This window comes from Vipera berus, assembly GCF_964194415.1.
Source record: "Vipera berus genome assembly, chromosome: 8".
In the NCBI taxonomy this organism is placed as follows: Eukaryota; Metazoa; Chordata; class Lepidosauria; order Squamata; family Viperidae; genus Vipera; species Vipera berus.
The window spans coordinates 19,363,798-19,375,820 of record NC_138211.1 but is presented as its reverse complement, the minus strand read 5'-3'; the positions used below and the strand labels follow the sequence as shown (position 1 = coordinate 19,375,820).

At 46.4% G+C, this 12,023-nt stretch overlaps 1 protein-coding gene across 1 annotated transcript in view; it reads right to left on the bottom strand.

Annotated features, from left to right (window-relative positions):
• ZMAT4 (zinc finger matrin-type 4) overlaps positions 1–12,023 on the bottom strand; it is a gene marked incomplete at both ends in the record, with an annotated part of 106,601 nt that overhangs the window by 43,873 nt on the left and 50,705 nt on the right. Inside the window, one exon of the mRNA XM_081333586.1 lies at positions 11,279–11,435. Within this exon, the coding sequence (XP_081189712.1) occupies positions 11,279–11,435 (157 nt within the window). The remainder of the gene's footprint in view (positions 1–11,278; positions 11,436–12,023) is intronic.

Sequence of the window (12,023 nt, the reverse complement as noted above, 5' to 3'; positions counted from 1 at the left end):
TGCAAGGATTGCTGTAATTTTTTTCCAGGGCTGTTGTAGCTTGGAATGGTCACTAAATGAATGGTTGTAAATCAAGGACAGCTGTATTCAACTGAAGGACCCAAAGCAGTGGTGGGATTCAGCCAGTTCACATCACTTCGGCAGAACCGGTAGCTAATTTTTTGTTGCCCAGGCCCAGAACGGACTTCCAGAAGTGGCATCCACACAGAGAACCGATTGTTCACATATCTGAACCCCACCACTGAGCCAAAGTCACCCCTTGATGAGGTTAGACTTAAACCTGGATCTCTGTAGTCTTCATCCAGGACTTTCACTACTATATCACTCAAGCTCTTTCATAGATCTATTCCTGAATCAAAGCCCTTGAGAAGAAACACTTATTTATCTGCAGCGATCTCTAATCTTCTCTCATATGATTGATCTTTAAAAGATGAGAATCCTTTATATGTACTGAGAATATAATAAAGGTAAAGGTAAAGGTTCCCCCGCACATGCATGCTAGTCGTTTCCAACTGTAGGGGCCGGTGCTCATCTCCGTTTCAAAGCCGAAGAGCCAGCGCTTGTCCGAGGACGTCTCCGTGGTCATGTGGCCGGCATAACTAGACGCCAAAGGCGCACGGAACGCTGTTACCTTCCCACCGTAGTGGTCCACATTTTTCTACTTGCATTTTTACGTGCTTTTGAACTGCTAGGTTGGCAGAAGCTGGGACGAGTAACAGGCGCTCACTCTGTTACGTGGCACTCGGGATTTGACCCGCCAAACTGCCGACCTTCTGATCAACAAGCTCAGCATCCTAACCCACTGAGCCACCACGTCCCTTCAAGAATATAATAGAGGAGGGCTTTGCAGAATTCCTATCAAATTTTTCATTTCTTCCTGGTCCCTGCAGCTACTACTCAAGCTATGCAAGGACAAAACACAAAAGAAAGGAAAGGAAAGGAAAGGAAAGGAAAGGAAAGGAAAGGAAGGAAGGAAGGAAGGAAGGAAGGAAGGAAGGAAGGAAGGAAGGAAGGAAGGAAGGAAGGAAGGAAGGAAGGAAGGAAGGAAGGAAGGAAGGACAATAGAAATAAATAGAAGAAGAGAATAGATGAAGGAAGGAAGGAAATAGACAAATAGAAATAAACAGAAGGGAAAGAAGGAAAGAAAGAAAGAAAGAAAGAAAGAAAGAAAGAAAGAAAGAAAGAAAGAAAGAAAGAAAGAAAGAAAGAAGAAAGAAAGAAAGAAAGAAAGAAAAAGAAAGAAAGAAAGAAAGAAAGAAAGAAAGAAAGAAAGAAAGAAAGAAAGAAAGAAAGAAAGATATGTGAAAGTTTAAAGGAAATAAATAACCCCAATTCCCTCTTTTCTAATGTCACCAATTATTTTTAATAGCCTTGTGAGTTGAGTGCCTTGTAGATTAAAAAACTGACATAAGCTGAAAATTGCAGGAAGGGCTTGTCAGACAGTGTTTTGGACATGTTGTAGTGCAGCACTTTGGGCTATAAAGTAAGAGATTTCCTCCTTTCGACTCTCTTTGTTTATCAGCTTCTCAGCTCCCTGGGGGAGAAGCCGACTGGAGTACCATTTGCTTAGCTGGTAGCAACTTTGGAATTTATGTCAGTTGGATGCTGACATAAAAGTAATGACTGAAGTTCACCCACTCAACACTGCCTTTTTTCCCCCCTGCCAGCTTGGAGAGATTTGATGCTTTGAGGATTTATTTATTTATTTATTTATTTATTTAATTGTATTTATATACCGCCCTATTCCCTGAGGACTCAGGGCGGTTTACAGGGAATTAAAAATCCAAAATACAAAAATTAAGAACCAAATTAAAAAAAATTAAATTAACCCTGTAGTCAGTTAAAAAAGAACCCCAAATTAAAAAATCCTCCTCAGTCTGGGCCCGAGAGCTCGAAGAGCCAGGTCTTCAGGCCCCGGCGGAATGATCGGAGGTCGGGGGCAGTCCTCAGCTCCACCGGCAGCTGGTTCCAGAGGGCAGGCGCTCCCACAGAGAAGGCCCTATCCCTGGGTGTCACCCGCCGGCAATCTCTCACCGGCGGAACCCTGAGCAGACCCTCCCTGTGGGAGCGCACTGGGCGAAGGGCGTTTGATGCCGGCAGCAGGTGTTCCCTCAAATAACCCGGACCCAGGCCATGTAGGGCTTTATAGGTGATAACCAGCACCTTGAATTTCACCCGGAGGGCAACCGGAAGCCAATGCAGCTCGCGGAGTAGAGGTGTTACATGGGAGTATCGGGAAACCCCCATTACAACTCGCGCGGCCGCATTCTGCACCAGTTGAAGCCTCCGAGTGGTCTTCAAGGGCAGCCCCATGTAGAGAGCGTTACAGTAGTCCAAACGGGAGGTCACAAGCGCATGAGTGACTGTGCGTAGGGCGTCTCGGTCCAAATAGGGACGCAACTGGCGCACCAGGCGAACCTGTGCAAAAGCCCCCCTGGTCACGGCTCCTATATGATCTTCAAAATTGAGCCGTGAATCCAGGAGGACGCCTAAGTTGCGAGCCCTATCAACGGGGGGCAACACCTCACCCCCCATCGTTAGAGGTGGAATAACATGGTTAACCCGAGACGCCAATATGCAGAGCCACTCAGTCTTGGCGGGATTGAGACGGAGCCTGTTTCTCCCCATCCAGACCTGAACCGCCTCCAGGCACCGGGACATCACGGAGAGGGCATCACTGGGTTGGTTCGGGGTGGAAAGAAAAAGTTGGGTATCATCAGCGTACTGGTGATACCCCACCCCAAAACCACGAATGATCTCACCCAGCGGCTTCATGTAGATGTTGAACAGGAGAGGCGAGAGAACCGACCCCTGAGGAACTCCACAAACGAGAGACCTCGGGGCGGATCTCTGCCCTCCTGTCAACACCGACTGCGAGCGGCCCTGGAGGTAGGAGGAGAACCACCGTAAAACGGTGCCTCCCACTCCCAACCCCCTGAGACGTCGCAGCAGGATACCATGGTCGATGGTATCAAAAGCCGCTGAGAGATCTAATAGGACCAGGACAGAGGAGCAGCCCCTGTCCCTAGCCCTCCAGAGATCATTCACCAGTGCGACCAATGCCGTCTCCGTGCTGTGTCCGGGCCTGAAGCCCGATTGGTACGGGTCCAGATAATCAGTTTCCTCCAGGAACATAGGGAGCTGATGCGCCACCACACTCTCAACAACCTTCGCCAGAAAGCGAAGGTTGGAGACTGGACGATAGTTGTTTAAAACAGCCGGGTCCAAAGCAGGCTTCTTGAGGAGGGGTCTCACCACCGCCTCCTTCAGGGCGGCAGGGAAGACACCCTCCTTCAAAGAAGCAGTTATTACTGCATGGAACCAGCCTCGTGTTCCCTCCCGAGCCGCATAAGCTAGCCAGGAGGGGCACGGATCCAACAAACAGGTGGTGGAGCTCAGTCTCCCCATGATCCTGTCCACATCATCAGGGGAAACAGGGTCGAACTCAGTCCAGATAACATGCTCAAGACCGCCTGATTCCTCCACATCAGACTCTGCCCAGTCAGAGTCCAGGCCGGTCCGGATCCGAGCGATTTTGTCCGCCAGATGATGACTAAACTCCTCGGCTCGTCCCTGCAAGGGATCCTCTCTCACCTCCTGACTAAGGAGGGAGCGAGTCACCCTAAACAGGGCGGCCGGGCGATTATCTGCGGATGCGACAAGGGCGGCAAAGTAGTTAGACTTCGCCGTCCTTATCGCCGCAAGATAAGACCTTATAAAGGTTCTTAACTGCAATTTACTGGTTTTTATTTTAAAATAGAGGTCAGAAGTCCAGTAAGAGCAGCCAGGTGCACCCCAAGGAGTCGGGGGCAAAGCTACTTCCCTGCTGATCTCCAGGAACAAAACCCCCAGACAGGTTGAATATCTAAGCGCTATCCCAAATTAGAAGGTCAATTTCTCCTGCATTTTTATTTCCTGCAGTTTTCATTCCATCTCATGAAAGAGAATTTGCTTTTAAAAATCTGATTAGGAAGAAGAGAATTGGGGAGGTGGAGTTTACTTATTAAGGAATAAAGTGGACAAGGGTGTAAGTTTAGGTATGAAGGTCCTGATTTTCATGGTTCAAACAACTCCCTTGGGTCAGTCCTTTGCTATATAGACCAGGCAGAAAATATACTGTAAAACAGGGGTGTCAAACTCAATTTCAGTGAGGGCCGCATCAGCATTGCGGTTGCCCTCAGGGGGCCGGGTGGGGGTGGCCTGGGTGGGCGTGGCCTACTGGGTGGGCGTGGCTAGAGTGCGTATGGCTTACAGGGTGGGCGTGGCCAGCTCTACATCATTCGCATCAAGGGTGCCTATGGGGGCCTGGGCAGGAGTGGGACAGATCTGAGGGTCTCTGGCAGGAGGAAGGTCTCTGGGCCAGGACCAAGGCAGTGGGGGCCGTTCCCTCACTGTTTCCAGGATGGCTTCACGGGCCACATGAAACCACTTCATGGGCCGCATCTGGCCCCCGGGCCTTCTGTTTGACATGTCCGCTGTAAAAGGACTACCAAAAGTCTACTTTATCGTTGTAGGGAATGATAACCAAAATCTGCCAGAGTTTCTCTCTCCCTCCTCTTATATCCAAAAGAACTAAGTTGGGGAAATCTTGATTTTTTTGGGGGGGACCCCTCCTCTCTTTCAAAGCTATGCTGGTCTTTACATAGATGTGCTTGCATTCCTTCTGTCTGTCACTTAATGCTACACTATTTGCTGGATCTGTTTCTACTAAAAGGGAGGCCTGATTTGGAGAAAAATAGAGAAATTGTCCACACAATATATTTCAATGACAAAGAGAGTGGAGAATTTTTCCAAACCACCAAAAGGCAAGACAAGAAACAATGGATGGAGAGAAGTATTAGTACCGCTTTATAAAACCCCTAGTAAGACCACACCTGGAATATTGCAGCCAATTTTGGTCACCATATCACAAAAAAGATGTTGAGAGTCTGGAAAAAATGCAGAGAAGAGCAACTAAGATGATCAAAGGCCTGGAGACTAAAACATACGAAGAACGGCTGAGGGACTTGGGTTTGGCTACTCTAAAGAAAAGAAGAAATAGGGGAGACATAATAGCAGTGTTCCAGTATCTGAGGGGCTGCCACAAAGAAGTGGGGGGGGGGGGTTATGTTATTCACCAGAGCACCAGAGGGAAGGACGAGAAACAACAGTTGGAAACTGATCGAAGAGAGAAGCACCCTGGAATTAAGGAGAAGCTTCCTGACAGTGAGGACAATCAACCAGTGGAACAGCTTACTCCCAGAGATCGTGGGTGCTCCATCTCTGGAAGACAACCATCTGTCTGTGATGGTTCTCCTGCTTGAGCAGGGGGCTGGACTAGAAGACCTCCAAGGTTCCTTCCAGCTCTATTCTATTCTATTCTATTCTATTCTATTCTATTCTATTCTATTCTATTCTATTCTATTCTATTCTATTCTATTCTATTCTATTCTATTCTATTCTATTCTATTCTATTACTAAGGAGAAATTTCCTAACAGTGAGGACAATCAACCAGTGGAACAGCTTGCTTTCAGGAGTTGTGGATTGCTCCATCCCTGGAGGTGGTTTTTTTTTTGAAAAAGACTGAACAGCCATCTGTCTGAAATGGTATAGGCTCTCCTGTTCAAGCAGGGGGTTGGACTAGAAGACCTCCAAGGTTCCTTCCAACTCTATTGTTCTATATTTTATGTACCCAGCTTGAATTTTTTTAAAAAAAAAACTTCAGTGGTTGGGGCTGTGGGGGACCTGACCTATTTAGTCATCTTGAAACAGGCCCAAGAAAGTATTCTGAGTCATGTAACATTAACGGTGGTCCTTTCTTCCCATCTCTGCTCTAAAATACACGGGCAAGCTAGCACCGCGTTGAGCTACCCCTGGAATCATAAGGCAATTTGGGCCAGAGGGAGGGAGGGAGGAAGCATTTCGTTGAAATTACTGAAAGTTCTATCACAGAATTTTGCTAACTCATTAATTAGCAATATAAGCATTTTCCCAGCTTGAATAAAATTGCCTTCCAGACAACTTAAGCTGCTTTTTTTTATTTCCAAAGTAATTCACTCTATTCTGCAACCATTCTGCAAGTAGAAATTCCAAGCACCTCCGTGTGTTTCCTAAAGTCAATATCATCTTGCGTATTTGAAACCGCATTCCCAAAAATATTAGATTTTAATTATGTGGAATAAAAATTCAGTTAAATAAATGGAGTTACTGTAATACGGTGCTGCTCATTTATTTTTACTACTTTCCTCATTAGACCACATCAAAAAAATCTCAGTTTGGGCAAACTCTTGGAAAGGGGCTTCAAAGCAGATACCCTTTCCAGAAATGAAGGCTTGGATTCATTGCTATGTTAATTTAGCATTGTAGTTCATGATGGGCATCAGCTCTTCAGAACCTGTAGCAGACAAGCCGATGGGACAGAAGGTAAGATGATGTCACCAGCTGCCATCCATCCTTCTGTGCAATCCTGATGGAGATCCTTTGGGAAGTGAAAGAAAACTCCGCAATCGTGGACAAATTCCAATACAGGTAGTCCTTGACGTACGGCCACAATTGAGCCCAAAATTTCTATTGCTAAGTGAGACATTTGTTAAGTGAGTTTGGCTCCATTTAATGACCTTGCCACAGTTGTTAAGGGAATCACTGCACTTGTTAAATGATAACACAGTTGTTAACTGAATCCCCATTGAATGCTTGTTAGGTTGCCAAAGGGGATCACATGACCCCAGGACACGGCAACCATCACAAATCAGTTGCCAAGCATCCCTGGGCATGCTGCAAAGGTCCTAAGTGTGAAAAATGCTCATACGTCACTTTTTTCAGTTATGTTGTAATGTCAAACAGTCAGTAAATGAACTGTTGTTAAGTCGAGGACTACCTGTATCTAAAAACTAATTTACACTTTCCATATCGTCCATCACGATGGATGTGATGGGATTATATCCGGATTCCTAGGAGGGAGAAAATGCATTCTGGAGGAGCAAAAGATGGTGCAATTCGGATAGTTTGTGTGGGAGAAAGAGAGTTAAGATGTCTCCTCCCTAGTAATTTCCAAAATGTATATTTTATGGTGCAAGTAGATGGCTTTAGTTTGGCAAGAATTCTCTCTATAGGTGAGGAACAATGAAGGAAACCACTTAGAAGAGTCCTTGACGTGTCTTTCTTCGTTTTGGGAGTTCAACATCAATCAAAGACCTCTGGGAACTATTAGGGAGGAGCCGTCTCAACACTCTTTCTTCCACACAAATGATCTGAACTGGCTTATCTCTTGCTCCTCTGGAATGCATTCTTTCTCTCTCCTGGGAATCCAGACAACCTTCCATTACAGTGGGTATCTTAGCACCAACTATCATTAGTCCTAACCAAGTGGCTAGTGGTGGGGGATTTCGATCCCAAACTACCACACCAAGATGACTCTTTTTAGCTTACCCAAAATGGGATTTGGAGATTTGCAGCCGTAACATAAGGCACGCAACACGTTTACGGTGCTAGTCCTAGGTCGATTGTAATAATCGGATTTTTCCCTTAGAAGTATGAAATGCAAATGTAAAATGCAGTGTACTCCTGCTTGTCCTTTTATTCTTCTGTCTGGGCTTTTGAGCACAGCATTGGGGAAATGTAGCTTCTCTGCATGTAAGAACGTTGCATCGAGTGTTGCAATTGACAGTCCAATGGCTAAATTAGCTGCTACTGACATTTGATTTCTTAATTGTGAAAATTAATGGGGTCTGGATAGTCTAAGCAGAGGAGGAGGAGGTAGCTGAAGCTTCAGACAAAATTCAGGAGGCCAACCAACCAAAGAAGAAATTCTTATTCTCTTTAAGAAGAATTTATCTTCCCCCCCCCTGCCCAAACATTTCTGCAAAGTTAAAAGTAAAACGATATTTTACTCTGTGGGATGCTGGAAGGATGTATAAATGCATTCACTGAGCTAAAGGCAATTCCAGAACAGGTTATGCATCGCCAGAGGGAGGAGTGTCAAACTTACAAATACATTTCAAGCAAATGGAGTTACTTTTGAAATGACAGAACCTGATGGATGGCTATGTAGATCAGCCTTCCTCATTTTCCTGCCCTCAAAATCTGCCAAACTATATTTCTCATTATTTACAAACAACCCAGTAATGCTGGGAGGACTACTAATCAAGGACAGAAGCAACCTAAAACTAAGAAGAAATTTCCTGGCAGTTAGAACAATTAACCAGTGGAACAGAAGTTGCCTCCAGAAGTTGTGGGTGCTCCAACACTGGAAGTTTTTAAGAAGAGACCGGACAGCCATTTGTCTGAAATGGTATAATTTTTCTGCCTGAGCAGGGGGTTGGACTAGAAGACCTCGAAGGTCCCTTTCAACTCTGTTATTCTATTCTATTCTATTCTGTTCTGTTCTGTTCCTATTCCTATTCCTATTCTATTCCTACTCCTATTTCTATTTCTATTCCTAAGAATTTTAGACAAGTCCCAGTTGATGACTAACTAAACAAGTATTCTTAATCAAATCAACCAGATGCATTCAGAAAAACGGCATGTGTGAACTGAAGAGTGATCTACTTCTCCACCCTCATCGCGTCCGCAGATAATCGCCCGGCCGCCCTGTTTAGGGTGACTCGCTCACTTCTTAATCAGGAGGTGAGGGAGGATCCCTTGCAGGGTCGTGCCGAGGAATTTAGTCAACATCTGTCGGATAAAATCGCTCGGATTCGGACCAGTTTGGACTCCAGCTGGGCAGAGTCAGGCGATCAGGACACGGGCGGTCTTGTCAATGTTATCTGGGAAGAGTTTGATTCTGTGACCCCTGATGAAGTGGACAGGATTATGGGGAGGCTGAGCTCCTCCACATGTTTGTTGGACCCGTGCCCTTCCTGGCTGGTTTATGCAGCTAGGGAGAGGACACGAGGCTGGCTCCAGGCGGTTATATCTGCTTCTCTGAGTGAGGGTTATTTCCCCACCGTCTTGAAGGAGGCGGTGGTGAGACCTCTCCTCAAGAAGCCTGCCCTGGACCCAGCTGTTTTGAACAACTTTCGTCCAGTCTCCAACCTTCGCTTTCTTGCGAAGGTTGTTGAGAGTGTGGTGGCGCATCAGCTCCCTCTGGTCCTGGATGAAGCGGATTATCTGGACCCCTACCAATCGGGTTTCAGGCCCGGGTACAGCACGGAGACGGCATTGGTCGCTCTGGTGAATGATCTCTGGAGGGCGCGGGATAGGGGATATTCCTCTGTCCTAGTCCTATTAGACCTCTCAGCGGCTTTCGATACCATCGACCATGGTATCTTGCTGCGGCGTCTCAGGGGATTGGGAGTGGGAGGCACAGTTCTTCAGTGGTTCTCCTCCTATCTCCTGGGACGCTCGCAGTCGGTGTTGGCAGGGGGGCAGAGATCGACCCCTAGGTCTCTCGTTTGTGGAGTTCCTCAGGGGTCGGTTCTCTCGCCTCTCTTGTTCAACATCTATATGAAACCGCTGGGTGAGATCATTCGTGGTTTTGGAGTTGGGTATCATCAGTATGCAGATGATACCCAACTTTTCTTTTCGACCCCAAACCACCCCAGTGATGCCCTCGCCGTGATGTCCCGTTGCCTGGAGGCGGTTCGGGTCTGGATGGGGAGGAACAGACTTCAACTCAACCCTGACAAGACTGAGTGGCTGTGCATTCCGGCATCCCGGGACATTCAAAATGTTCCATCTCTTTCTATGGGGGGTGAGCTCTTACCCCCCGTGGATAGGGCTCGCAACTTGGGAGTCCTCCTAGATTCACGGCTTACCCTGGAAGATCATATAGTGGCCGTGACTAGGGGGGCTTTCGCCCAGGTTCGCCTGGTGCGCCAGTTGCGGCCCTATCTGAACCGGGATGCCCTGTGTACGGTCACTCATGCGCTTGTGACCTCTCGCCTTGACTACTGTAATGCTCTCTACATGGGGCTTCCCTTGAAGACCACTCGGAGGCTCCAACTGGTACAGAATGCGGCCGCGAGAGTTGTCTTGGGAGTTTCCCGGTGCTCCCATGTTACACCTTTGCTCCGCGAGCTGCATTGGTTACCAGTTGTCTTTCGGGTGAGGTTCAAGGTGTTGGTTACGATCTTTAAGTCCCTACATGGCATGGGTCCGGGATACCTCAGGGACCACCTGCTGCCGGCATCGATTCCCCTCCGCCCTGTGCGTTCCCACAGAGAGGGCCTCCTCAGGGTGCCGCCAGTCAGGGAATGCCGACTGGTGGCCCCCAGGGGGAGGGCCTTCTCTGTGGGCGCTCCGGCATTATGGAATCAACTGCCGGTGGAGCTCCGGATGGCACCAGACCTCCGAACTTTCCGTCGGGGCCTGAAGACCCACCTGTTTGAAATAGCTGGTCTGGCCTGATGGGGGATTATGGGTTTTTAATTGTTTTTTAAATTTGTATTACTGTTTTAATTGGGCATGGGTTTAATCCTTTTTTAATTTTTGTATTGTCTTTTTTATATATGCCCTGTGAACCGCCCTGAGTCCCTACCAAGGAGAAGGGCGGTATATAAATCAAATAAACTATAACTATAAACTATAACTATCTCCCCCTTCCATTGTTGCTTCCCCAGGAGCTAGCATTTCAGAGATGGTGCCTGTGACTAGTAGCCATGCATTATCAGATTCTCCATGAACCTGCTCAGTCTAAAGCATCTAAAGGCATGACCCTCAAGTTTTTAGTTTATATGACAGAAAGAAAGACTTTTTAAACTCTGTCCTAGCTCTTGCCCTATTTAGTTTTAATGGATGACCCCGAGTTCTAACACTGAGTGTAGTGGAAAAGAACTTCCTTCTATACACATTTCAGAAGTAGGCATCTACTCCAGGTTTCCCAGTTTGGTACTTTTCAAACCAATCAATTAATTTTTATTACGGTTACAGACCAGCGTTACCCTCCAGATAACTTAGTTTTCATAAGAGCATAAGAAGAATCCTGAGGTTACCATGGCCTACCTAAGCCAGGATTCTGGGTCAAGTGGTGGTCAACCAGAGGCATTGAGGAGTTCATAAGGAGGAAAACAGGAGTACAATAGCTCTCTTCTAGTAGCCAGTTCTTAAAATCTACTCTCTGTGATTCTGTGATTAGCATGGAGACATCAAAGCTGAGAATTGTTGATAGGTTGATCCCCCGGGGAAGTTCTCCATTCTCTTCTAAAAGTAATCTAAGTAGATGGCCATGATCACAATTTCATCAGAGGGTATCAAGCCTAGGTTCCTTCCCCAATCGGCATAGTTATTTTTAAAAAGCTGCTGTGGCAAAGAGCAATGATATCTTATTGGCTTCTTTCTTACCAACATGGTTGGACTTACCAGTAGCTTTTAAAGTCGGCTGCACTCCTAGCAAGAGTTTTAATCTTTTGGCATGGATTTTCCCCTGATAGTGTGACTCAGCCACCACCGCTGAGGTAAATGACATGTTGCAGAGCGTACAGCACTTGTTCTTATCCACGGAATCATCGTCGCTTCCCTGGAGAAGACAAGAAGGAAGCAACTTGGAGATTAGCTTATTGTGAAGCAACAGAGAGAGCAGGAATTGCAGGCAAACCCCAGATAAATCTGATTTTTTTTGATGCCTGATTTTGAATTGAGATTTCAGAAGTGGATGGAGTCTGAAAAGAGACCTGAGGGAGTTGTGGAGAATTGTCCTTCCATGCACAAAAAGTTCCAGCATCAACTGACTCATCTACCTTTTTTTTTCCCAGACAGCTGACCTGTACCTCAAGGATTGTAAGGATTCAAACAGCAGCAACAGGAATTAAAGCTTCTAAAACACAAGTGCATAGGTCGACAATGTATGTTTAAAAAAACCCATCCAAAAAGAGAGTTGGTGTATGTGTTAAAATCATAAAGATATACATACGTATTTTTAAAAATGACATTGCCCCGATGGATTTCATGAGATCATCCAATCTTATAAGGTTACAAAATCCTACCCTTGAGATGGCTGAAATCTGGCAGGATTATTGGTGATGCCACCAGGCTTGCCTACTTTTGAATGTCAGCATCTGGGATCTGAAAAGAGCAGTGGCTTGCTATCTTAGCTCATCCGCCAGCG